Genomic DNA, 20,434 nt, shown 5'->3' with positions numbered 1-20,434 from the left:
TTTATATTGTAAATGAGATGAGAGAGAGATCCATGATTGAGGGCCGCCTCCTGTTCTGCTCCTGTGTTCCCGCGAAACACACAGAGAGAGAGAGAGAGAGAGAGAGAGAGATCAGATATACAATACATACATATATAATTAATATTAATAATGTCGTATTTGCTACCTCACCTGCACTCAGGTTGGGCCGTGGACCAGGCCATTCTTGCTGAGGAAGAACGTGTCGTCGTCATCCGATTCGGCCATGACTGGGACGACACTTGCATGCAGGTAAATTCAATTCAATTCCCTCGCTTCCCTTCCTTTTTTTCAAAACTCTCATTCATTTAATTTATTTAACTGATTGCCTTAGATATGATAAATATTGCTTGCTTCATTCTTCTTAATTATGTGCTTGTTTTCTTCTTAAACCAAAAAGAAATTCAACAAATACGGATTACGGACGGACTGAGGGGGGAGGGGAGGGGAGGGAGGAGGGTCATTACAAATACAAGTTACAATCTGGGCTCATTACAAATACTTTTGAAAGTTTAGGGACCTATTTAGGACGAAAAAACAATTTGGGTACCAAAGTGGGACAAACATACAAGTTCAGGGGGCAGTTTCAAAATAATCCAAAAAAATGTGTTAATTAATTGGTAGATTTTTCTCTCTGAGGACGAGAGAAAGCCAGAAAGGTTGGGGATTCGGGGCACTACTCTTGTGAGAGAACTAGAAGAGAGCGAGGAACGATGTCGTATTTGCTGCCCCACCTCCACTCTGGATGGGCCGTCGATCAGGCCATCCTTCGCAGAGGAGGAGCGTCTCGTCCTCATCCGCTTCGGCCACGACTGGGACGAGACCTGTATGCAGGTAGGTTCCAACTCCCCCCTCTGCAACTTTCACTAACCCTAAACCCCCAATTCCCTTTTTCTGTTCTTTTTTCTTGTTTATGATTTATGTTTTTGATGAATTAAGCTATTCAAGTTATTTTGAAAATTCGTAATTTTGAGGATAGATAGACAACAAACGAGTAATTATTCTTTAGCAAATATGTGGCTCTCTTTCTTTAGGGTTTATTTCGTTCATATACCTTGAAGACCTGGTATAAATCTTTCACCTTTGATCTATGCTTGCAGATTGAGGTAGTTCATGTCACATTTTTTCACCTTTTAATTTACTTGGAAGTTGGAATTTCTTTTAAGGGAAATTAGAAGAAAATAAATGTTGCATAGACTAATCTGGGTTAATTTTAGTCTAATCTCAAAATTTGATAGTCCAAAATGACTCCTAATATAATCTAAACCGTAGATCGATTTATAATCACATTTTGATCCCTGTATGAATTGAACCCTGTTTTTGAATGCTGCTGGTTAATTTCTTATTTGTTATCTTGTCCTGTTGATTAGATGGATGAAGTGCTTGCTTCAGTTGCTGAGACACTCAAAAACTTTGCTGTGATTTACCTTGTCGATATCACGGAGGTTCCTGATTTCAACACAATGTATGAGCTCTATGACCCATCCACTGTCATGTTCTTTTTCAGAAACAAGCACATTATGATTGACCTTGGCACTGGGAACAACAACAAGATCAACTGGGCTCTCAAGGACAAGCAAGAGTTCATTGACATTGTTGAGACGGTGTACCGTGGGGCAAGGAAGGGGCGCGGTCTGGTCATTGCTCCCAAAGATTACTCCACCAAGTACCGTTACTAAGCCCTGCTGCTGAAAATGTAATTCATTTCAGACAAAACCTTCTAGTTTGGATGGAGTTACGTTGACCTTTTATAGGTGATTTAGGGAAGCTAATGTATCTGAATGTTTTCTATGCATACTGCATTTAATTGTTTCTCATGCCGACTGGAAGGGGTGGGCAAATGTTTGTTATTCAGCGTGTTTGGTGTGTGTTCCAGAGATATCCTTTATGAACCAAACTATCTATTTATAAAATGTCGTGTTGATAATTCTATTTTTGCAAGAGAAATGATTGTGGAAGGATAATAAAGCTAGTTGTAGTAACAAGGGAGATAGTAAAAAATGCCAATGGTGCTTTAGATTTTCATTATTATATTATATGTATATATTTAGTATAATTATGAAATGTGTGTCCTAAGTTTGCCTACTTTTAATGGCATCTACAAGTCCCACAATGACCATGCCAATGATGTACCAAGTGATGGCCGCCAATATGATCTGTAACCAAGAACTGTTGACTATCTCCAATGCGAAAGAGCCATATATATGTTCCGTTAATCCACCACCACCATTACCTACAGCTCGCCCGTCTCCTTGTGACTGTGATTGACCAACAACGGCAGCCATCAATATTGCTGGTGCCATTGGAGCCAACCATTTAATGGGGTTGGGCTTGGGTTTCCTCTGTACTGATCTATGATCTTTGTCGACATTCCGTCGTTTATGAGCAGGTGAAGGCTGTGATGAGTTGGAGGGGTTGTTCTGAGTTGATGAGGAGGCTGTTGCTGCTGCTGCATGAGGAAGAGCATTGGTTAATGGTTTCCAATAGTCACCGTCCTCCTCTTTGGATGATGTTGGGTTTAATGGCCGGATGGGTCTTGTGCGCCGCTGATATCTGCCCTGTTTCCTAGCAGCCGCTGCCTCTCGGAGGAGGTTGCTGATATCCCTGTGGTTGGAATGGGATGAATATGTAGGGCCAATGGATGATTGGGTAAAGTTTTGGAGAGATGTGGACTGATGATGAGCTGAGGTTGAATAGGGGGTTTTCCAGTACAACCAGTTGGAGATTGATCTGATGGCTTGAATTGCTGACAGTCTTGCTTCTCTTTGAAGGTCCGTCTCCTGAAAGTTGAATGAAACCATAGCATGCACATGTACATGTACACAGTACACGTACTAAATAATTGCTACTCATTCATACATTAGAATTAGATAGACAGAACTGAATGGAATGGAAAGTTAGCAACTAACACTGGAAGTCTGTGTAGAGGAAGCTTTTTGTTTTGCTGCATCCTGGAATCTGGTCTGGAATTTTTTGAGATCAACAAAAATGTTGGAGACACGGGCACCTGCTGTGTTCCCCATGCCTATTCTTACACTGCCTCGAGGCTGCTTGGACATTAGAAATTCCAGAGCTGCTAGGTTTGATCGCTCCACAATCCTATTAATATATATGCTGCTGTCAGCAACTTGATTGAAGCAAGCAAAATGTATCCACATATGTGTTTTAGAGAGAGAGAGAGAGAGAGATACTAAATAAGTAAAGACACTGACGAGATGCAATCAACAGGACAAGCCTGAATGGCCTCTTGGATTTTGGATTCAGGATCAGCCCACTGTCCAACAACCCTGGCTCTTCCATACACTGATTCGATTGCGAAAGTATTTTCAGCGCATAAGGCGCATTTCAAGCACCCAATGCACTTGACTTCATCCACAAAAACAGCTCTTTCTTCGCTTTCTGAACCAAACCAAACTGAGTATATTGGTTTCCCTGAGTACCCTCGAAGCTCTGCAATTTTCGCTTGCTCCTGCACCACCCATATAGATGTACATATCCATGCTCTTCTTCTTATAAAATTAAAGGGAACTAATCAATAAATTAATTAATAGCTTATATACCTTATCATAAGCTGAACGTGAATTAGGATCAGAGAGAAGAGCATATGCTTCATTGAGGATGATAGCCATGTCATGCCCTGCTGGCCCTGCGATATCCGGGTGGCACCGCTTCTGCAGCGTCCGGTACGCTCTTTTGATCTCAGATGGATCGCAACTGCTATCGATCCCCATCAGCTCATACAGATCAAACTCTGTGATACCACCACCACTACTAGTACCACTACCAGCAGAATAACAAGCAACCCTCCTCCTCCTGCATGATCCAATCATGCTGCTGCTAGCCTTGTAACAGTAATCATAATTATGAAACACTTTTGTTATAACATTTGAAATGGTTGTGATTGATCTAATTGGGGAGCTGCTGCTGCTGCTGCATCTGGTTACCGCATTTGAACGGCAACCACTAGTATAAAACAGAGGAACAAGAGGAAGGCATGCTCCTGCTGCTGCAGCCATTTCTTCTGATGTTAAGTATTCACCAATTCTTTCTTTCTTTCTACTTTGTAGATAAGACGATCTAACACTTCAAAACACGGACAGAGAAATAAGAGGTGGAGGATTTTACAGCATGGACACTAGCTACTACTTGTTCTACATTCATTCTATATAAATAATTTCTTTTTTAAAAAAATTAAAGGACGATTGGGGAGGGACGAGAGCCTCCTCCAAGTCCATGATCAAGATATTTTGGTAGAGAAAGAGAGAGCCAGGACAAATAATATGAGATATTTTCTTTCTTCAGTTCTCCTATCGCTTTCGCTTAATCTCCTTGATCTACGGAACTTCAGCGATTTATTTTAAAAAAATTGTAAAAAACCAAATGAAGACTAGAGGTACCAAAATAAATGAGACCAACAAATTAGGAAAAAATAAAATAAAATCGGTTGCCCCCATGCAGGATCGAACTACAGACCTTCAGTTTACAAGACTGACGCTCTACCACTGAGCTATAGGGGCTCCTTGATGCCAGTATTATTTAATTACTTTCTTATACAGTTAGTTCAAAAAAAAAGGGATCCTTTTTATACCCAACGGAGACGCAGGCAGTCGGGTAGACTCTAGAGACAGACAGTGTTGGAATAGAAAGAGTAGTAAATACAGAGAGAGAGATGGAGAAGACGGTGAGCGTGAACGTGAGAGCGGAGATGGAGAAGCTGAGCCCGGAGCAGTTGAAGGCAGTCAAGGAACAAACTGATTTGGAAGTCAATCTTCTTCAGGACTCCCTCAACAACATCCGTGCAGCCACCACTCGCCTCGAGATCGCCTCCTCCGCTCTCCACGACCTCTCCCTCCGCCCTCAGGGCAAGAAGATGCTCGTCCCTCTTACGGCGTCCCTTTATGTCCCCGGCACCCTCCACGACGCCCACCAAGTCCTCGTCGACGTCGGCACCGGTTACTTCATCGAGAAAACCATGCCTCAGGCCAAAGATTACTGCGAACGTAAGATCAGCTTGCTCAAATCTAATTTTGACCAGCTTGTCGAGGTACGCTCTCAAGTTTTCGTTTTTATCAGTTTCTAACTTGCAATTTCTTCCAAATTTATATTTCAATTTTGAGTAAAACTCCCTTGATTTTAATTCCATTAATTTATTTTGTGGTTTGATTTCTGAACCTAACCATGACATTTTTCCCAAAAAGCCGAGACTTTGGTGAAGAACTTGTTCTACTTCGATTCTAAAATTATATAACTGGTACCTGACTCCATTTCTTTGCGATAAAAAGCCTAAACTTTGGTCACTGCTGCTAGGTTTGGGGATTTGTCTTTTTACAAATTGTGCAGTGAGCAAATGCGTTAAAATTGTTTGGGGGATTTGATTGTGTATATTTCATTTCGCTTGTGTTTAATTTGATAGCAAAGGAAAAACCTAAAAATGTTTGCTTTTGGGGATTGAAGAATGACCCCCCGAATGAGGGCTCTGATCTGATATATAATTTAGCTGTTCATCTCTTTCTTATTCATAAGGAACGCACTTATTCTGGTTGGGAATTTTCTTTTCACGTTCCAATTTGTTTGGCTTGATTCCTTTTGTTTTGCTGTTGACTTCCATTTCCATTTCCATTTAAGAAAACATGAGTTCAATTTAACGTGCAGGTTGCTTCTAAAAAGAAGAGCATCTCGGATGAAGCTGGGGCAGTTTTGCAAGCCAAGTTGAAGCAGTTGGCTCCTGCAACATAGTAGGAGGGGGGTAGCTGATGATTTTTGTCATGTTTGTTTGTTAAGTTATGATGTTGCATTCAGAGATGGTGTTCTAGTGTACTGGCTTTGGTTTGGTGGACAGACAAACAAGTGATGTTTTGTTCCTCTTTTTTTTTTCAATTATATATTTTTGCAGTAGAAGTGATTTCCCAATCTCAAATTGCATTATTTAAAAAAAAAAAAATGGTCCTTTTGAATCGAGCAGCACTAATGCTGTGGTGTTGTGGTGTGGAACTACTTGAAACTTGCTTCTTTACAAAACTATACTAGTTTCAGCTATTGAGTTTTAACTTGAAAGAATAGAAACTGCTTTCATCTTCTTCTTCTCTTGAGTCGAAAGATTACTACATTCCAAGCCTTGAACTTGTTCAGAAGACCAGCTTTCATACCTGTAGGCTGTACCCTCCCTATGATGCGTATACGAATACTTTTTGTTGGGAAGGCCCCAACGAGTCACGATGTTGGGATTAAATTGTCGCTTCAGTGTCTAATTTATTGAGTTGAGTTCAAGGCCCCAACGAGTCACGATGTCGGGATTAAATTGTCGCTTCAGTGTCTAATTTATTGAGTTGAGTTCAAGGCCCCAAAGAGTCACGATGTTGGGATTAAATTGTTGCTTCAATGTCTAATTTAATAAGTTGAGTTCAAGGCCCCAATGAGTCACGATGTTGGGATTAAATTGTCGCTTCAGTGCCTAATTTAATAAGTTCAGTCTACAATTACCGAGTTACTTATTCAATTTAGTAAATTTAACCCCCCAAATTGTAGCTTCAGTGTCTAATTTAAGTATCTGCTTAACATTGGTCCCTGACCACGATACTGACATTGAGGAGCTGGTGAGGACCTGCTTTCAAGTGAAAGCACGTGGAAGGTTTAATGAATTCTTTTAATGCCAAAAGTGCCCTAGTTTATTTTCTTTAATGACGACGCTTGTCCCTCAGGTTACACGATCACTCCTGTTCTCTCATTCCTCTTGTCTTCCTATTTTCTCAACCTCTGCCGTCGTCACCAGACTCACCACCCAACTGCCAGCCCTCTGCCTTCCTGCCAGATCTCCCGCTCCGGCCATCGCTCTGCTTTTCGTTCATCTCTACCTGCCGTCGAACGCCAAAAACAAAGAAGCGAAAATTCCCCCTTCCGCTGGTAAGAACAAACTCCAGTCAATTACTTGAATCCTCTCATACATGCCACTCTTAGATCCTTCTTTGCAAAAAGAAACTGAGCTGTTATTGCCTCCATAAATCCCTGTATGGAGCTTCTTACTTGATTTTTTGTTTAATTATACTTGTTGCTGGGATTCGAAAGCTCACCCACTTGACGGAGGCTGGAGCTAAACAACACCAGGGTAATTCAGAATGCAAAAAGAATAATTTCAATCAATCGACATCAGGTAATCTTTGTTCAAAGATGATCTTTTTCTTTTTGGTAATTGACAATAATCCCCTGTTTGGTTGCTGAGGAAATCAAACAATTGGAATTTTGAAATTTGATTGATCCACTGTATGACTTTTTTGTATTTCGCTGAGGGGAGGTGATTTTTCAGATTTGATGCATTTGTAATTGAAAAGAAAAAGGTTTTCTGGTTGGTTGCTTGATAATATAGAAAAAGAAGAGAAATTTGAAAAACTGCATTAGGTTTTCTTGTTATTCTGAAATTGAAAATAAAATGACGAAAAAAATGCTTCATTCAACTTAAAGGCTAAATTTTATTCCCTTATCAGATTTATTGAAGGTGGTTGCAACTTCAAATGTTAGATCATAAATCATTTTGATGCATACAGTATTGGTTGTTGTCTACACTCTACGTACAAGTGTTTAGAAGACTACTAAATATGTAAAAAAAATGCTACTCAATTATTGGAAGGAAGGGATTGAAGCAATTCTTGGTTTAATAGGGTTAGGGCTTTTAGGACTTACATGGGACAAAAACCCAATGTTGAGCAGTTCCTTGGCTCCTTTACATATTTCTTGCATTTCTTGTTTTGTTCAAAATATGCATGTATGATTTGGTAGTTGATACCATGAAAGAGCTTCTATAAGATCTTTAGCATCCTGGTAATTTCATGAAGTCTCTGAACTTTTCCTAACCGTTTTAATCTTCTTCTGTGCAGAATATGTCATTCTTGAAGCATGTTTGGGGTGATGCTGAGAGACAATTTTGGGCTTCAATATCACATAGTGGTTTAACTTTTCCAGGTCTGAAGTAAAACCCAAAAACTTTCTTTATTTCTTCACTACAGCTTCCAGACAAAGATTGGCAGAATTTCATTGAGGCAGTTATTCCTCTTAGGTCTCATTACAGTACACCAGAGCCAAAGATCAATCCGCTCTTTTGTAACAAGCATGGCAGTAGACTTCAGTTACACAGCCTGCAGACAGCTGTCACAGATGTTTGCGGCAATAATCTTTTTTCACGGTTCTGAATACATTTTAGCAGTTGGCATTCACGGGAAATCAAATGTCACTCTGAAATCTCTTCTGATCAGCAAAATTATCTGGTTGCAATGATTTTTTCCTTGCTGGAGTACTTAATTGAATATATTTTGTTCCCTGGTATGAAGGAACACTGGTGGGTCAGCAACTGGGGCCTTGGAATGCTTATAATAGGGGAAATCATTCGGAAGATGGCAATAATTACAGCTGGTCGGTCCTTCACACATCTCATCAGGGTTCATCACTCAGAGCATCACCAATTGATTACAAATGGAATTTATAGAGTTGTTCGGCATCCTGGTTACTGTGGTTTCTTCATATGGTCAGTGGGCACACAGATAATGCTTTGTAATCCCATATCAACAATTGCATTTACACTTGTAGTTTGGCGCTTCTTTTCCCAAAGAATACCGTATGAAGAGTATTTCTTGAGGCAGTTTTTTGGGTTGCAGTACGAGGAATATGCCAGACAAGTTCCTGCCGGGGTGCCTTTTATAAAGTGAAGATCCGAGGGATTCTGTGGGAAGGGTTGAATTCCTGTTGCCTCGCTCATCTTGCTTCTGCTAGATCGTAGAATAGTGGTGTCTTCTTTAGCTGATAAATGGGTTGCAGGTGAGACTGAGAATGTATCAGCCAATGTTTTGTAAGACTTGTCCATGAGACTTAAATTCACATGAAAACTTAACATTTTTAATCTATATGTTTACACACGCAGACAATGCGTTGTTGGTGTTTGGTTTCCACCACATAAGATTACTGTTTGAAGCACAACCATCATCATGCGAAGGTTGACAAATAGATTATAAGCCTATAGTATAGCCGCGCGGCTATATAAATGGTACAGGCGGCCGACTATAATCGGTGTTTTTATTTGTTTTTAAAAATAGTATAGCCGCACGGCGATACTTAATTTAACACGTGGCGCTCACTCGACGGACGGTCCACTTTTTTATAATAAATAGTATAACCGCGGCTATACCCAGCAACATAGTATAGCCGAGTGGCTATACAGTTTTTACACGTGGCACATTGACCCTGTGTAGCTACTCTGGTTTTTTAAAATAAACACTATAGCCGAGCGGCTATACTCAATTTTCTTAAATATAATCTCTTTAAATCGTATAGCCGGGCGGCCATACTACGAATTTGTTAAAAAATATAGTATAGCCGGTGGCTATACTTATTTTTGACACATGGCGATGAATCGATAGAGCGTCCATCTTTTTGAATTAAAAAATAGTACCGCCGAACGACTATACGAGGTGTTTTTTGTTTTTAAATAAAATATACTTGTTTTTGACACATGGCGCCTAATCGTTGGTGTGTCCTCTTTTCATATATATTAAAAATAGTATAGCCGACCGGTTATACTTAGTTTTTTAACAAAATTTAATACTCTTTTACACGTGGGCGCCTACACTGTGTGATGCTCTTTTTCTTTTTTGGTAAATAGTATAGCCGTGCGGTGATATTCGATTTTTTACTAAATTAACTAAGTACACCCTATGATCTAAGTAGACCATAATATTTAAATCAAAATATAAAATTAACTAAATACATTCTATTTAACTATCAAAAATACCCCTAGTTAGTACACCCTATTTAAATACATTTTAAAACTAATAATACATATTTACAAATGAAATAATTAAAAATATTTATTTATAAAAATAAAATACTTTAAGAAAAAGAACTCCATCAGCACTCTGTATGTAATGATTTAAGATTAATGATGGAGCAGGTGTTTTTGGAGTAAATCAAGTTATCCACAAACTTTCCAGAAGGGTACTACGACCAAATTTATCAATTGTCTTCCCTTCAGATTGTGGGTTGGATTCAACATCCTCTACATTATTTTTCTTGCGTTTACCTAGAGAAGAGTTAGAGCTAGCTCTATCTTTCTTTTTATGAAACAGAAAGTTGCACGGATTCTTTTCCTCTGCAGATTTAGTGTTGCCTTTCTCCTAAATAAGATGAACTCTTAGATCGCTTGAACGTACTTCATTTGATGAAGATTTTTTGAACTTCTCAACTGAAAGAAAAACTGTCTAAATTAATTTTCTCCCCATCATAGGCTTTTGGAGTACTATTTAGCTCAAGTTCTGCTGATTGTCATTCAACATCCTTGCTTCTTGATGCTCTGACTTTGGGCATTACAAGGACTGGAAAATTGACTGGAAAATCTTTTCAATTGACTAGAAATTATTGAAAAGTTTTGTTTGATTAGGGTTGAATATGGTGAGTATGGTGTACTTATTAAAATTTTATTTGTTTCACAATTCAATATATATATTTGGGTCATTTTATATTAGAATAAACTAGTAATTCAATAAATATTTTGGTAGTAGGGTGTACTTAGTTAATTTTGGAGTTTGTTTAGCAGCACTCTTTTTTAATTTTCTTTAATAAATAGTATAGCCGAACGGCTACACTCTATTTTATACATATATATACGTACATATGTACATACTTATTTTTCAATAATGTATTCGTGTTCTATATACGTCTCACGTTTTTTTTAAAAAAAGTACAATATTCGTATTGTTATGTATTTCTAATGTTTTATATACACATTTTTAAAATATAACGCATTTAAATAGTATGGCCGTGCGGCTATACTACAAATTTTGTTAAAAAATAGTATAGTTTTTGACACGCGGCGCCGAATCGATGTCATTTTTTAAAAAATAGTACGGCTGCGCAGCTATACTCTGTTTTTATTTTTTATTTTTAAATAGACTTGTTTTTTTACACATGGCGCCTAATCGTCAGGGGTCCCTTTTTTTTTATATAAAAAATAGTATTTTATTTTTTTAAAACAGTATAGCCGAACGGCTGTACTATCTGCGGCTGACTGTTTTTTCCAGTAGTATAGCCGTGCGGCTATACGTGATTTGTCCCTAACTTTTTAAAAATTGTAAAGCTGGGCGGCGTTATCCTTTTTTTAATTATCTTTAATAAATAATATAGACGAGCAACTATAGTCTATCATATTATATATATATATATATGTACTTGCATATTTTTCAATTATACATTCATGCTCTATACATGTCTCAAGTTTTTTTAGAAAGCAAACATACAATATTTGTCTTGTACATGTATGTACGTATTTCTAATATTTTATACACATATTTTTTAAATAGTATATCTGTTCGGCTATATTACAATTTGTTTTTAAAAAATAGTATAGCCGATCGGCAATACTTATTTTTGACATGTGGCGCCTAATCAATAGAGGGTCCTCTTTTTAAATTAAAAAGAGTACAGCTGATCGGCTATATTCTGTGTTTTTAATATTTAAAAAAAAAAAGACTTGTTTTTGACATATGGCGCTTAATTGTTGGCGGGTCCTCTGTATATATAGATATATACACGAATGGTTATACTCAGTTTTTTTAATTTTGTTGCAAACTATATAGCCGCACCGCTCTACTATTTTATACGTGGGCGCCTAGGTGCTGTCTGCTCTGTTTTTTTTTTATTTTTATATAGTAAATAGTATAGATGTTTGGCTAGACTAAATTTTTTTCTAATTTCTTTTATAAAAAAATATTATAGTCGGCCGTCTTTACTATTTTTTTTTAAATTGTCTTTAATAAATAGTATAGATGAGCGGCTATAGTTTATTATATATTTATAAATATATATATATATGTGTGTGTGTGTATGTACGTATTTTTCAATAATACATTCATGTTCTATACATGTCTCACATATTTTAAAATTCAAACGTACAATATTTGTTGTGTACATATATGTACATATTTCTAATGTTTTATACACATATTTTATAAATATAATGTATTTAAATAGTATAGCATGGCAGCTGTACTTGTTTTTGACATGTGGCGCCTAATGAATGGAGGGTCCTTTTTTTAGTATAGCCGCACGGCTATAGACAGTGTTTTAAATTTTTTTTAAAAAATAAAATTTTTTTTGACACATGGCGCCTAATGGTTTGGGATCCCCTTTTTTTCATAAAAAAAATAGTATAGCCGGACGGCTATACCTCTCGGTTAGGTTTTCATTTCCCCTTAAATTAGCATTAGGGCCGATGCCAGTATGACTAAAGGCCCGTTAAAAACTGAAAGGACCCGCACTGGAGTTAGAGGCTTCTTAAAGCCGCGCCACGAAGAATTAAGTGTGGGCCAACCCAACCCAGGCACGTAACGTAAGCAAAACCCAAACCCAGAGAAACAAAACGCGACACAGAGGAAAGGAGAGAGAGATGAGATCACCAAACGTATCCGTTGTCCGCCAAAGGCTTCTTTCTTTAGGTGAGGAACCGGCAACCACATCGTCTCCTCCGTTCAAGTTTTTTATTTTATGTGTGATGTTTGATGTTTTGATTCCAACAGTAAATCTATGTTTTTAGTTGTTTGAAAAGGTTGATGGGTTTCATCAATCTATTTTGAATGTTCAGTTGCATTTTTCTTATGAATTTTCCCATGTTCAAACTAGTTAACAAATCTTTAAATGCTTTTATGCTTGGTGATTCTGTTGTTTGGCCCTAAATTTTAATCGGGTGACCTAATTGTCTCTTCATTTTATACAATTCTGCAGCAGTTAAGTCTTCTTGATGGTTTTTCACATCCATGCTCTTTTTTCCCCTCATTTCAAATGCACAATCACTATTAGTAAGGGAAAATCCTTTTCTGGTACTGAGCGATTATGGGTGATTCACAAACCCAGGTTCTGAACCAATTCTCGATTACAATTCAACTCGACCTTGAATTGGTTTGGGTTGATATTCACTTGGTTAAACATCTACTGGAAAGAACATGCAACGTTTTCTCTCTCCATGCGTGTGTATGAGAGAGAGAGAGAGAGAGAGAGAGAGAGAGATAAAGAAAATTCATAATTTTTATTTTTGCAGGAATGTTTTGTTTTCTTTTTTCCTTAATGCTGAAATATTGAACAAAGAAATTGTTTTCTTATTTTTAAAACCTTACAGAAAGAGAAATTTTTTTGCATAAATTACTCAATTTGCAGCAGGTTTTGTTTTGTGGATTGCCAAACGTTACAATTTTGTCACCTTTGTTTGGTAACACTCTATGTACTTATAATGGTAATTCATACACAGTCGTTATTTTGGTAATAGGAACTGTGAAAGTAATGTTAATTTAAAATATATGGTAGCCATCTGACTTTCTCATACTCTCTCTTTGCGAATGGGTTCCCTCTTTCGACCTATTATTTATGTACTTACTCTCTCTTTTAATTGTTCAGTTGAATTAAGTACTTCAAGGTGCAGTTTGACTAACCCCAAGTTATATTAAAATCTGTCTTGATACGTGAGTAGTGATAAGTTAGGGTCTTTGCATTAATGGCAAACCGGCCTCAGTCGCTTGCGATGAATGTATCATTCGGAGGTCCAAGTGCTTCAGTACCAAGCATTGCTGGAGCTCAAGCAAACAAGGATCGTAAAATGGCATCAGCAGAGCACTTGGTGCTGGACCTAAGTAATCCTGATCTTCGAGAAAATGCGCTTCTTGAACTTTCTAAGGTAACTTTGCAAGTTTTAATTCTGTCACTTCCTATATCAATCATGAAGGACCAAGTCTGAGGCGTAGTAGTTTTGGATGTTCTTGACTATTTTAAATGTTATTGCTTTATTTGCCTGCCTAATCTTATAACTAACAAAAGGAAAGTGCCTTTGTTTCCTGTAGCGAGAAACTGATTCAGAAGCTTGGTAGTTGCATCATGCTAAGTTTTCATTCAAAATTGTAGCCTTTTCAAAAAATATACGTTATATGTTTATGATCACAGGGAAGCTTGCTTGCTTTTTGTTTTCAGCAGATATTTAAGTTTATTATTCTTATGGGTTCAATGTCTTAGTTGATAACCCTAAAATATGTATGCCCATGTTTTTTCCTTTAGGTGGCTATGCAATTTATATTACAACATTAGTATGCTGCGATATAAACTCTGTGTGCCTTTGGTTTCATTTTTTAGAACAAGGAGTTATTTCAAGATTTGGCTCCTTTCGTGTGGAATTCTTTTGGTACTATTGCTGCACTCATACAGGTAACTTGCATTTCTCGCGTTTTTATATTTAGAAGAGATAATTGTTTCTAGATTTGGCTCCTTTGTTGTGGAATTCTTTTGGAACTATTGCTGCACTGTTACAGGCATCCTACTTAAGTTGGCAGCTTAGTTTAGTCCCATCATATTTTGCCTCTCATGTATGCCTGTCATATATATCCATATCAGCTTTTTAACAAAGTTGGTTAAAGGAGGTTCCTTTAGAAGTTTATTACTCATTGCTGACTCTCTATTTTTTAGGTAAACCTACTTGGTTTGTGTTTACCCACTTGATCACAAATGTTGAATGTTGAAAGTTCACATATTTTTATTATTATATTATTTTCTGAAAAAGTTATGGATGCAATAGTTCAACGGGAGGAATATTTTGCTAAAAATAATAATGAACACAAGGATCTGGAAATAGCTTAGAGAATCAATCTATGCTGCCACTTGGGTAGCTTTTGTAGTTTTAGAGGGTTAAGATGTATTTGAAATTATTTGTCTAGATGGATGGTTAATGAAAAACTGGATTTTTCTGTCAATTTGTTGTCTCTGCACATATTTTTGTGTATTTTTGTCATATGATGTTCACATCTTCTGCCTATATTACCACAGGCAAGATTCTTTGGTAGCTTTTATTCTTGTTGATGGATGCTTATTGGGGTTATTCCCTGATGTTGGTTTCATTTCTACTTGCAGGAGATAGTTTCAATTTACCCTGTTCTATCACCACCAAATCTGACTGCAGTACAATCCAATCGAGTATGCAATGCTCTTGCTCTTCTTCAGGTCACGTGCTTTCCTGTTTCAAGTTTCAAGTTTCATTTTTAATGTTATGTTATTAGCTATATACCTAAGATTTAGTCATTCATCCAAATGAGAAGCACATTTCCAACTCCTTGTGTTAAACACAGGGTTATGATCCTTTCTTATTTTTTAATTAACTTAGTTGCTGACTTTTAAGTTTGAGAAAATGAATGCTATTTAGAAGGTCCATATTCATGTCAATTAAAATCAGACAACAGTCTTTCTAATCCAATCTTTTGAAATTTAGTTACAATGATTATGCTACTAGTTTTATTTTCCTCACCATGGTCATTTCTTAGACTTCAAAGATCAAATTTGTTTTTCTCAGTTAGTGTCATGCATTCTTCCCACTTTAACGCTAACAATGTTCTGTTATGTTTCAAATTTTCTGGCAGTGTGTAGCTTCCCACCCAGATACAAGGATGTTGTTCCTCAATGGTAATTTGGCCTTTTGTCTTTTATGGCATGTAAAGTTACATGTTTCTTATACTTGCATTAATTTATTCAACTCTAAATTATTCTTCCTCTGAATTTTTCTCCGTTGCAGCTCATATACCTTTATATCTGTATCCTTTTCTCAATACAACGAGCAGGTCAAGACCGTTTGAGTACTTAAGGCTTACTAGTTTAGGAGTCATTGGTGCCCTAGTGAAGGTACTTCTTTTCGGACAAATTATCTTCACCATTTCCTTCATTGGGGGGAACACTTTCACACTGTTGTGGTAAATGATTTTGCATGCAGGCTGCCTAAGTCATTTGAAATCAAATAGAACAGTTGCTTTTATAACCATGAGTTCTATGATGAATGTTTAATTAAGACACTGAATCCCTGTCACATTCTCCATCCCTCCTCTTGTGTAGAGGCATGCAGAGATACAAGAAATGGATAATGATATACCGTTTTACACCTTTTAACTTCAATTTTTATAGATCTCTTATGACTCCATGATTTTTATATATTGCCTTTTCGTTTTCTTTCTTTCTTCTTCCAGGTTGATGATACAGAAGTTATTAGTTTCCTTCTGTCAACAGAAATAATTCCACTGTGCCTTCGCACTATGGAAATGGGCAGTGAACTGTCAAAAACAGTTGAGTTTCCTGATTATTTTTGAAGTATATTCCTAAAGAGTAGCATTTTGTGTGGATGTGGCTAGTTCTTACTTGTCTGACTAATGTTCTTGTTACGGCAGGTTGCCACATTTATAGTTCAAAAGATTTTGTTGGATGATATGGGCTTGGACTATATTTGTACTACAGCAGAGCGGTTTTTTGCAGTAGGTCGGGTTTTAGGGAGCATGGTTACAGCACTTGCTGAGCAACCCTCATCACGCCTTTTGAAACATATCATTCGATGTTATCTTCGCTTGTCAGATAATCCAAGGTTTGGTTCTAAAACCCAACTCTTCTTCATAGCTTTGGCTTTTTTCTCTTTTGTTGGATACATTTTCCATTAGGGCTATAATAATATAAGTTTGTTCTTTGTTGTTTTGTTTTGCAGGGCTTGTGATGCTTTAAGAAATTGCCTTCCAGATACGTTAAGAGAGGCTACCTTTAATAATTTCCTTTGTGTAAGTATCTCTGTTATTGATTCTTTTTGTTTCCTTTTAAGATGCTGATATTGCAGGGTCTAGTTATTTGACAGATAGATTAAACTGGATGTTTGATTGCCCTGTGGGAGTCCATTTTGATTTGATTTTGATTATGGTATGCATGATGCATAAATACAGGAAGATCCAACCACAAGGAGGTGGCTGCAACAACTGCTGCAAAACGTTGGAGTGAACCGGCTTCCTGCACTACAGGGTGGGGGAGGATTTGATCATATGATGGTGAATTAAATTAAGGGCCTTTTCGTAGCAAGGCTGCTGCCGCCACGTGTTGTGTTGATGAAGATGGTGACAGCAGCATCATATGCATAAACACTGTTTTACGATCTTAATTAGCTTATTGTAGTTAGTTTTATATCCAAACATTACCTCCTGGGCTGAAAATTGAGCTGTTTTGTAGTTAAAACCATTCGGGTGAATTTGTTCATTTTGTTTTTGTAACGTAGATTCAAATCAAATTACGTGAAATGCAATACTTAACCTTGGCAGTGTGCACTCGGACTTGTGATGGTCACAAAAATGGTTATTTCAATGACACTAGCTCCTCCTCCTCCTACGCTAGTATGCTACATCTTCATTTTTGGTTACTTGAAATGATCCTCCTATCCTTTCCCATTAGCCTTACGGTGTTTCAATTTTCGAACTTTGATTGTTGTCAATGTCACCAACCAGATGGCCCAAGGCCTGAGCTAGCCTAGTAGTAACTAGTAACTACGTACCATACGTGCACCTTAAAGTAAAGCGGGAGTGAACGAGCGGGAGTGGCTTTCGTTCATTACCAATCGCTATCTTGATTGATTCTTGTGTAAGTAGTTAGGTACCGTAGGTGCTTGCTTGCCTGATTGATTGATTCATCTGGAATGAGACTCGTGGAAGGGGAAAAAACCTTTCCAACTTTCTTGTCATGGAAAATAAAAAGGCATATGGATGCACTGCACTCATTGTTTCTTTTAAGTCAAGCCAGCCTCTTCTTCGCTTTAATAATTGAAGAGAGAGGGGTTTATTTGTCTGCCATTGCCCAGTGCCCAGTGCCCAGCGCCCAGTGCCCAGTGCCCAGTGCCCACCCCCATCTTTTGAAAGATTTCTTCTCTCCCTAAACTTTTTAGTTTCTTTTTTCTCTTCTTCTTCAGCTTTGTGTTATAATGGGAATGAACGAATGAGAGCTACAAACACATGCAGCTGTCCATTCCATTCATATCATAATCATATGCATTCGCTTTCTAAAAGCTAATAATAATAATGCTGGCTACTAACCCATTTACCCGACGCAAATTGTGTGTAGAGAGACTGACATATATAATTGCTTCATTTCCATTTTATATATTGTAGTAGGGGAGCAACATGGCACTGCACGGCACGGCAGGCCAAGCCAGTCCAGTCGAGGCAAAACTTGCTAGTTTTAGTTTGTTTGTTGTACCAAACCATTACCATTATTCATTTCGTGCTAGACGCTGAGAATGATTTTGTCTCAAATGTGGGAATCAATCAAACTCATCTATATAGTTAAGATATTATTATTAAGTATGAATCAATGATGGTTTCATTTCAGGTTTAACAAACTATAAACATATAAAATTTCTTTTTACAATAAATAAATAATTAATAAACATATATAATATCAGACATGTCACCCACTTTAAAGATAAAATATATATATATATATATTTTTTTTCTTTCAACAAAGTAGTTTTATATTGATTTTATCTTTCGTAATGGGGCAGATTGAGGAATCTCCAATATGAATATTGCAAGTCCTTAACAGAGACGGGGATAGAAATCACATACCCACCCCGATTTTCACCCATTGCCATAATTTAATTGTACAAGAAGAATTAATTATTAATTGAAAAATGTGGCTGATTTGCGTGGTCCAGTGCAGGAGGGCAAATACCAAATACAAATAGGCTGATATGCTGAGCTTGGATTGGTCTGGATGCATGGGGCCCAAGTTATTAAAAGGTATAACTAGTAGTCTCTCTCTCTCTCCGACAGCTTGCACCTCATTCCATTAAGAAACCTGTTTATTTGGATTTGTAGGTTGCCTGTCACGTCATATCATATCTAAAACTCAATTGGGGTATGATCCTTTAATGAATTTAATTTAGGTCCAGAGTTTGACCACACCACAGAGACAATACGATCATCGACGACAATGTCATAACATTAATTAATACGTACATGCAGAAAAATTCAGACACATGGGGCTGCTTCTGCCTGACAAAATGCATATTCCACTTGGTTGCCAATATTACACCTCAAATTCAATCATGCATCTTCCACTTGGACGGCAGAGCGCATGTGGTAGTGGTTTATAGTATATTTATGAATATATATAGTTTTTTTTTTTTTTTGACGAACACCTCACAAATTTTTTTTCAACAATTCAAACGTTTATTTATAAATGATTTTTGCAAAAAGTCAGACAAATTGGAAAACAATGTGTGATAGGCCCGACAAGAATATTCGTCAAATTAAAATTTATTTTAAAACTAAAAAAGATAATAAGTAGTTGTGTTTCCATAAAAATATGATTCATTTTCTGATTTTTCTTTTAATTTTAATTTTTTAAATATAAAAAAGTGTGAATTTATCATATTATCCTCATTTAATTAATAATTTCAATTCTTAATGTTTGCATTAATCTATGACATTTTTTAGTATTTTGAATGTTTCACCATTATCTGCTTTTTGCTTTATATATATAGATAGATACACCAAGGTTTAAAAAGTTTGTTCCATTCCATCCATACAATTTCATACTAAAATACTGTTTTAATGAATTTATAGGTGAAACTGAATAGAACCATCAACCTATTTTATATCCAATAAATAATATATAGTGTGTTGTGTTCCCAACCCCATAATTTTCTCATGATCAAACTAGGCACAACAAATATGTGGCTGCCTGGATATGGACCCCCAAATACTTACTACCCTTGTGTTAATTATTACCATAATTTTAAGGACGCAGTTGGACCAACAAGACCCTCTTTTCTTTCTGTTAAATATTCATTAGAGTAGGAAGAGTTGGTTGTGGAAATTAAGATAACTTCAAACTTCACCCATACATACCATATACGTACGTACTTATGTGTATGTCATTGCCCCTCTACTGTTAGATTGTCTTCATTCAATCTATAGTACCACGTTATTAGGCAAACCATCCTTCAGGTACTTTTTTTATACCTTCATTTGATTAATTTTATTAGGTCAGAAATTCAGTTTTCTTTTGTTGAAGTGCCGTGTCATTATTTTATATCAAACGTCTCTAAAAATTTGAAATTAGAATTATAAGGTGTGGTGAGTTTGGCAAACTGCCATCTCCAAGTTGGAGAGTTACTTGGTGCTCAATGACGGGGTTGAAAACCCGTTGAAAGTACTTTGTGGCTAAGAACAAACCAAACCCTGAGTTGAAATTAATTTCACATTTCGAATATAGGGATATCTCGTGCTATTTATCAAATAAAAAAGAAAGCCAAATTAGAGTGTGCGATAGTGATGTTACATACGTGGTTCCGACCGAAAAAGAAGAAGGGGGTGAGAACGTGGCGAGTCGAGAGTCAAGATCGAAGAGGGGACAGTAGAAGTGCATTACACCTTAAAGCAGCTAAGGCTGGCCGGCTCTTTGCTCTCTCTTTCCTCTGTGGATTGGAACTAAAAAGTTACACGTGGTGAGTGTTGGGCTGCCGTAATCACATGCTCTCACTCCCACATTAACATCAGCTCTTGCCTCTTGGCCGTCCAATCCCTATCCAAACTGAGCTAATTTACTATTTAGATCT

The 20,434-nt window shown here is 37.0% G+C and overlaps 5 protein-coding genes and 1 non-coding gene across 10 annotated transcripts; 4 read left to right on the top strand and 2 right to left on the bottom strand.

Moving 5' to 3' along the window:
- Nucleotides 1-82: 82 nt before the first annotated feature.
- On the top strand, nt 83-1,945 carry LOC103321088 (thioredoxin-like protein YLS8). 2 transcript variants are annotated; one of them, XM_089046530.1, is made up of 2 exons: nt 83-270; nt 1,389-1,945. In XM_089046530.1, exons 1-2 carry the CDS (start codon nt 151-153, stop codon nt 1,695-1,697), a joined length of 429 nt encoding a protein of 142 aa, XP_088902656.1. In that variant the 5' UTR covers nt 83-150; the 3' UTR covers nt 1,698-1,945. The 2 variants fall into 2 exon arrangements, with proteins under 2 accessions (XP_088902656.1, XP_008221069.2); XM_008222847.3 differs by lacking the exon at nt 83-270 and adding an exon at nt 663-852.
- Nucleotides 1,946-2,009: 64 nt separating this feature from the next.
- On the bottom strand, nt 2,010-4,171 carry LOC103321089 (DNAJ heat shock N-terminal domain-containing protein). Its single transcript, XM_008222848.3, has 4 exons — nt 3,579-4,171; nt 3,231-3,487; nt 2,928-3,117; nt 2,010-2,798 (listed from the first exon to the last, which is right to left on the bottom strand). The coding sequence occupies exons 1-4, from the start codon at nt 4,032-4,034 to the stop codon at nt 2,091-2,093; spliced, it is 1,611 nt and encodes a 536-aa protein (XP_008221070.2). The 5' UTR covers nt 4,035-4,171; the 3' UTR covers nt 2,010-2,090.
- A 292-nt stretch (nt 4,172-4,463) lies between these two features.
- TRNAT-UGU (transfer RNA threonine (anticodon UGU)) lies at nt 4,464-4,535 on the bottom strand. The gene has a single exon. It is a non-coding gene; the product is annotated as a tRNA-Thr (tRNA).
- Nucleotides 4,536-4,622: 87 nt separating this feature from the next.
- Nucleotides 4,623-5,916, top strand: PFD5 (prefoldin 5). Its single transcript, XM_008222849.3, has 2 exons — nt 4,623-5,062; nt 5,671-5,916. Exons 1-2 carry the CDS (start codon nt 4,688-4,690, stop codon nt 5,752-5,754), a joined length of 459 nt encoding a protein of 152 aa, XP_008221071.1. The 5' UTR covers nt 4,623-4,687; the 3' UTR covers nt 5,755-5,916.
- An 834-nt stretch (nt 5,917-6,750) lies between these two features.
- On the top strand, nt 6,751-8,906 carry LOC103321092 (protein-S-isoprenylcysteine O-methyltransferase A-like). Of its 2 annotated transcripts, XM_008222850.3 has the most exons (4): nt 6,776-6,918; nt 7,081-7,165; nt 7,887-7,971; nt 8,066-8,906. In XM_008222850.3, exon 4 carries the CDS (start codon nt 8,280-8,282, stop codon nt 8,709-8,711), a length of 432 nt encoding a protein of 143 aa, XP_008221072.2. In that variant the 5' UTR covers nt 6,776-6,918; nt 7,081-7,165; nt 7,887-7,971; nt 8,066-8,279; the 3' UTR covers nt 8,712-8,906. The 2 variants fall into 2 exon arrangements, with proteins under 2 accessions (XP_088902654.1, XP_008221072.2); XM_089046528.1 differs by having other exon boundaries at nt 6,751-7,165.
- Nucleotides 8,907-12,347: 3,441 nt separating this feature from the next.
- Nucleotides 12,348-17,147, top strand: LOC103321093 (uncharacterized). Of its 3 annotated transcripts, none has more exons than XM_008222851.3 (10): nt 12,348-12,488; nt 13,514-13,717; nt 14,167-14,238; nt 14,938-15,027; nt 15,441-15,483; nt 15,593-15,699; nt 16,038-16,133; nt 16,236-16,426; nt 16,544-16,613; nt 16,773-17,147. In XM_008222851.3, the coding sequence occupies exons 2-10, from the start codon at nt 13,538-13,540 to the stop codon at nt 16,881-16,883; spliced, it is 960 nt and encodes a 319-aa protein (XP_008221073.1). In that variant the 5' UTR covers nt 12,348-12,488; nt 13,514-13,537; the 3' UTR covers nt 16,884-17,147. The 3 variants fall into 3 exon arrangements, with proteins under 3 accessions (XP_008221073.1, XP_088902652.1, XP_088902651.1); XM_089046526.1 differs by having other exon boundaries at nt 12,442-12,488; nt 13,441-13,717; XM_089046525.1 differs by lacking the exon at nt 12,348-12,488 and having other exon boundaries at nt 13,425-13,717.
- Nucleotides 17,148-20,434: the final 3,287 nt, after the last annotated feature.

Source organism: Prunus mume, linkage group LG2 (assembly GCF_029339155.1).
Source record: "Prunus mume cultivar Tortuosa linkage group LG2, ASM2933915v1, whole genome shotgun sequence".
Taxonomy (NCBI): domain Eukaryota; kingdom Viridiplantae; phylum Streptophyta; class Magnoliopsida; order Rosales; family Rosaceae; genus Prunus; species Prunus mume.
This window is presented reverse-complemented; position numbering and strand designations above follow the sequence as displayed.

What these genes read in the sequence shown, in the direction of transcription:
- LOC103321088 (XM_089046530.1), top strand. Translation starts at nt 151, where the DNA reads ATGTCGTATTTGCTACCTCACCTGCACTCAGGTTGGGCCGTGGACCAG. An exon ending in GGGACGACACTTGCATGCAG is followed by an intron (nt 271 to 1,388) that starts GTAAATTCAATT and finishes CCTGTTGATTAG; the next exon opens with ATGGATGAAGTGCTTGCTTC.
- LOC103321089 (XM_008222848.3), bottom strand. Translation starts at nt 4,034, where the DNA reads ATGGCTGCAGCAGCAGGAGCATGCCTTCCTCTTGTTCCTCTGTTTTAT. An exon ending in TGTCCTGTTGATTGCATCTC is followed by an intron (nt 3,118 to 3,230) that starts GTCAGTGTCTTT and finishes ATATATTAATAG; the next exon opens with GATTGTGGAGCGATCAAACC. An exon ending in CCTCTACACAGACTTCCAGT is followed by an intron (nt 2,799 to 2,927) that starts GTTAGTTGCTAA and finishes TTCAACTTTCAG; the next exon opens with GAGACGGACCTTCAAAGAGA.
- PFD5 (XM_008222849.3), top strand. Translation starts at nt 4,688, where the DNA reads ATGGAGAAGACGGTGAGCGTGAACGTGAGAGCGGAGATGGAGAAGCTG. An exon ending in ATTTTGACCAGCTTGTCGAG is followed by an intron (nt 5,063 to 5,670) that starts GTACGCTCTCAA and finishes TTTAACGTGCAG; the next exon opens with GTTGCTTCTAAAAAGAAGAG.
- LOC103321092 (XM_089046528.1), top strand. Translation starts at nt 8,280, where the DNA reads ATGATTTTTTCCTTGCTGGAGTACTTAATTGAATATATTTTGTTCCCT.
- LOC103321093 (XM_008222851.3), top strand. Translation starts at nt 13,538, where the DNA reads ATGGCAAACCGGCCTCAGTCGCTTGCGATGAATGTATCATTCGGAGGT. An exon ending in AAGGATGTTGTTCCTCAATG is followed by an intron (nt 15,484 to 15,592) that starts GTAATTTGGCCT and finishes TCTCCGTTGCAG; the next exon opens with CTCATATACCTTTATATCTG. An exon ending in GCAGTGAACTGTCAAAAACA is followed by an intron (nt 16,134 to 16,235) that starts GTTGAGTTTCCT and finishes TTGTTACGGCAG; the next exon opens with GTTGCCACATTTATAGTTCA.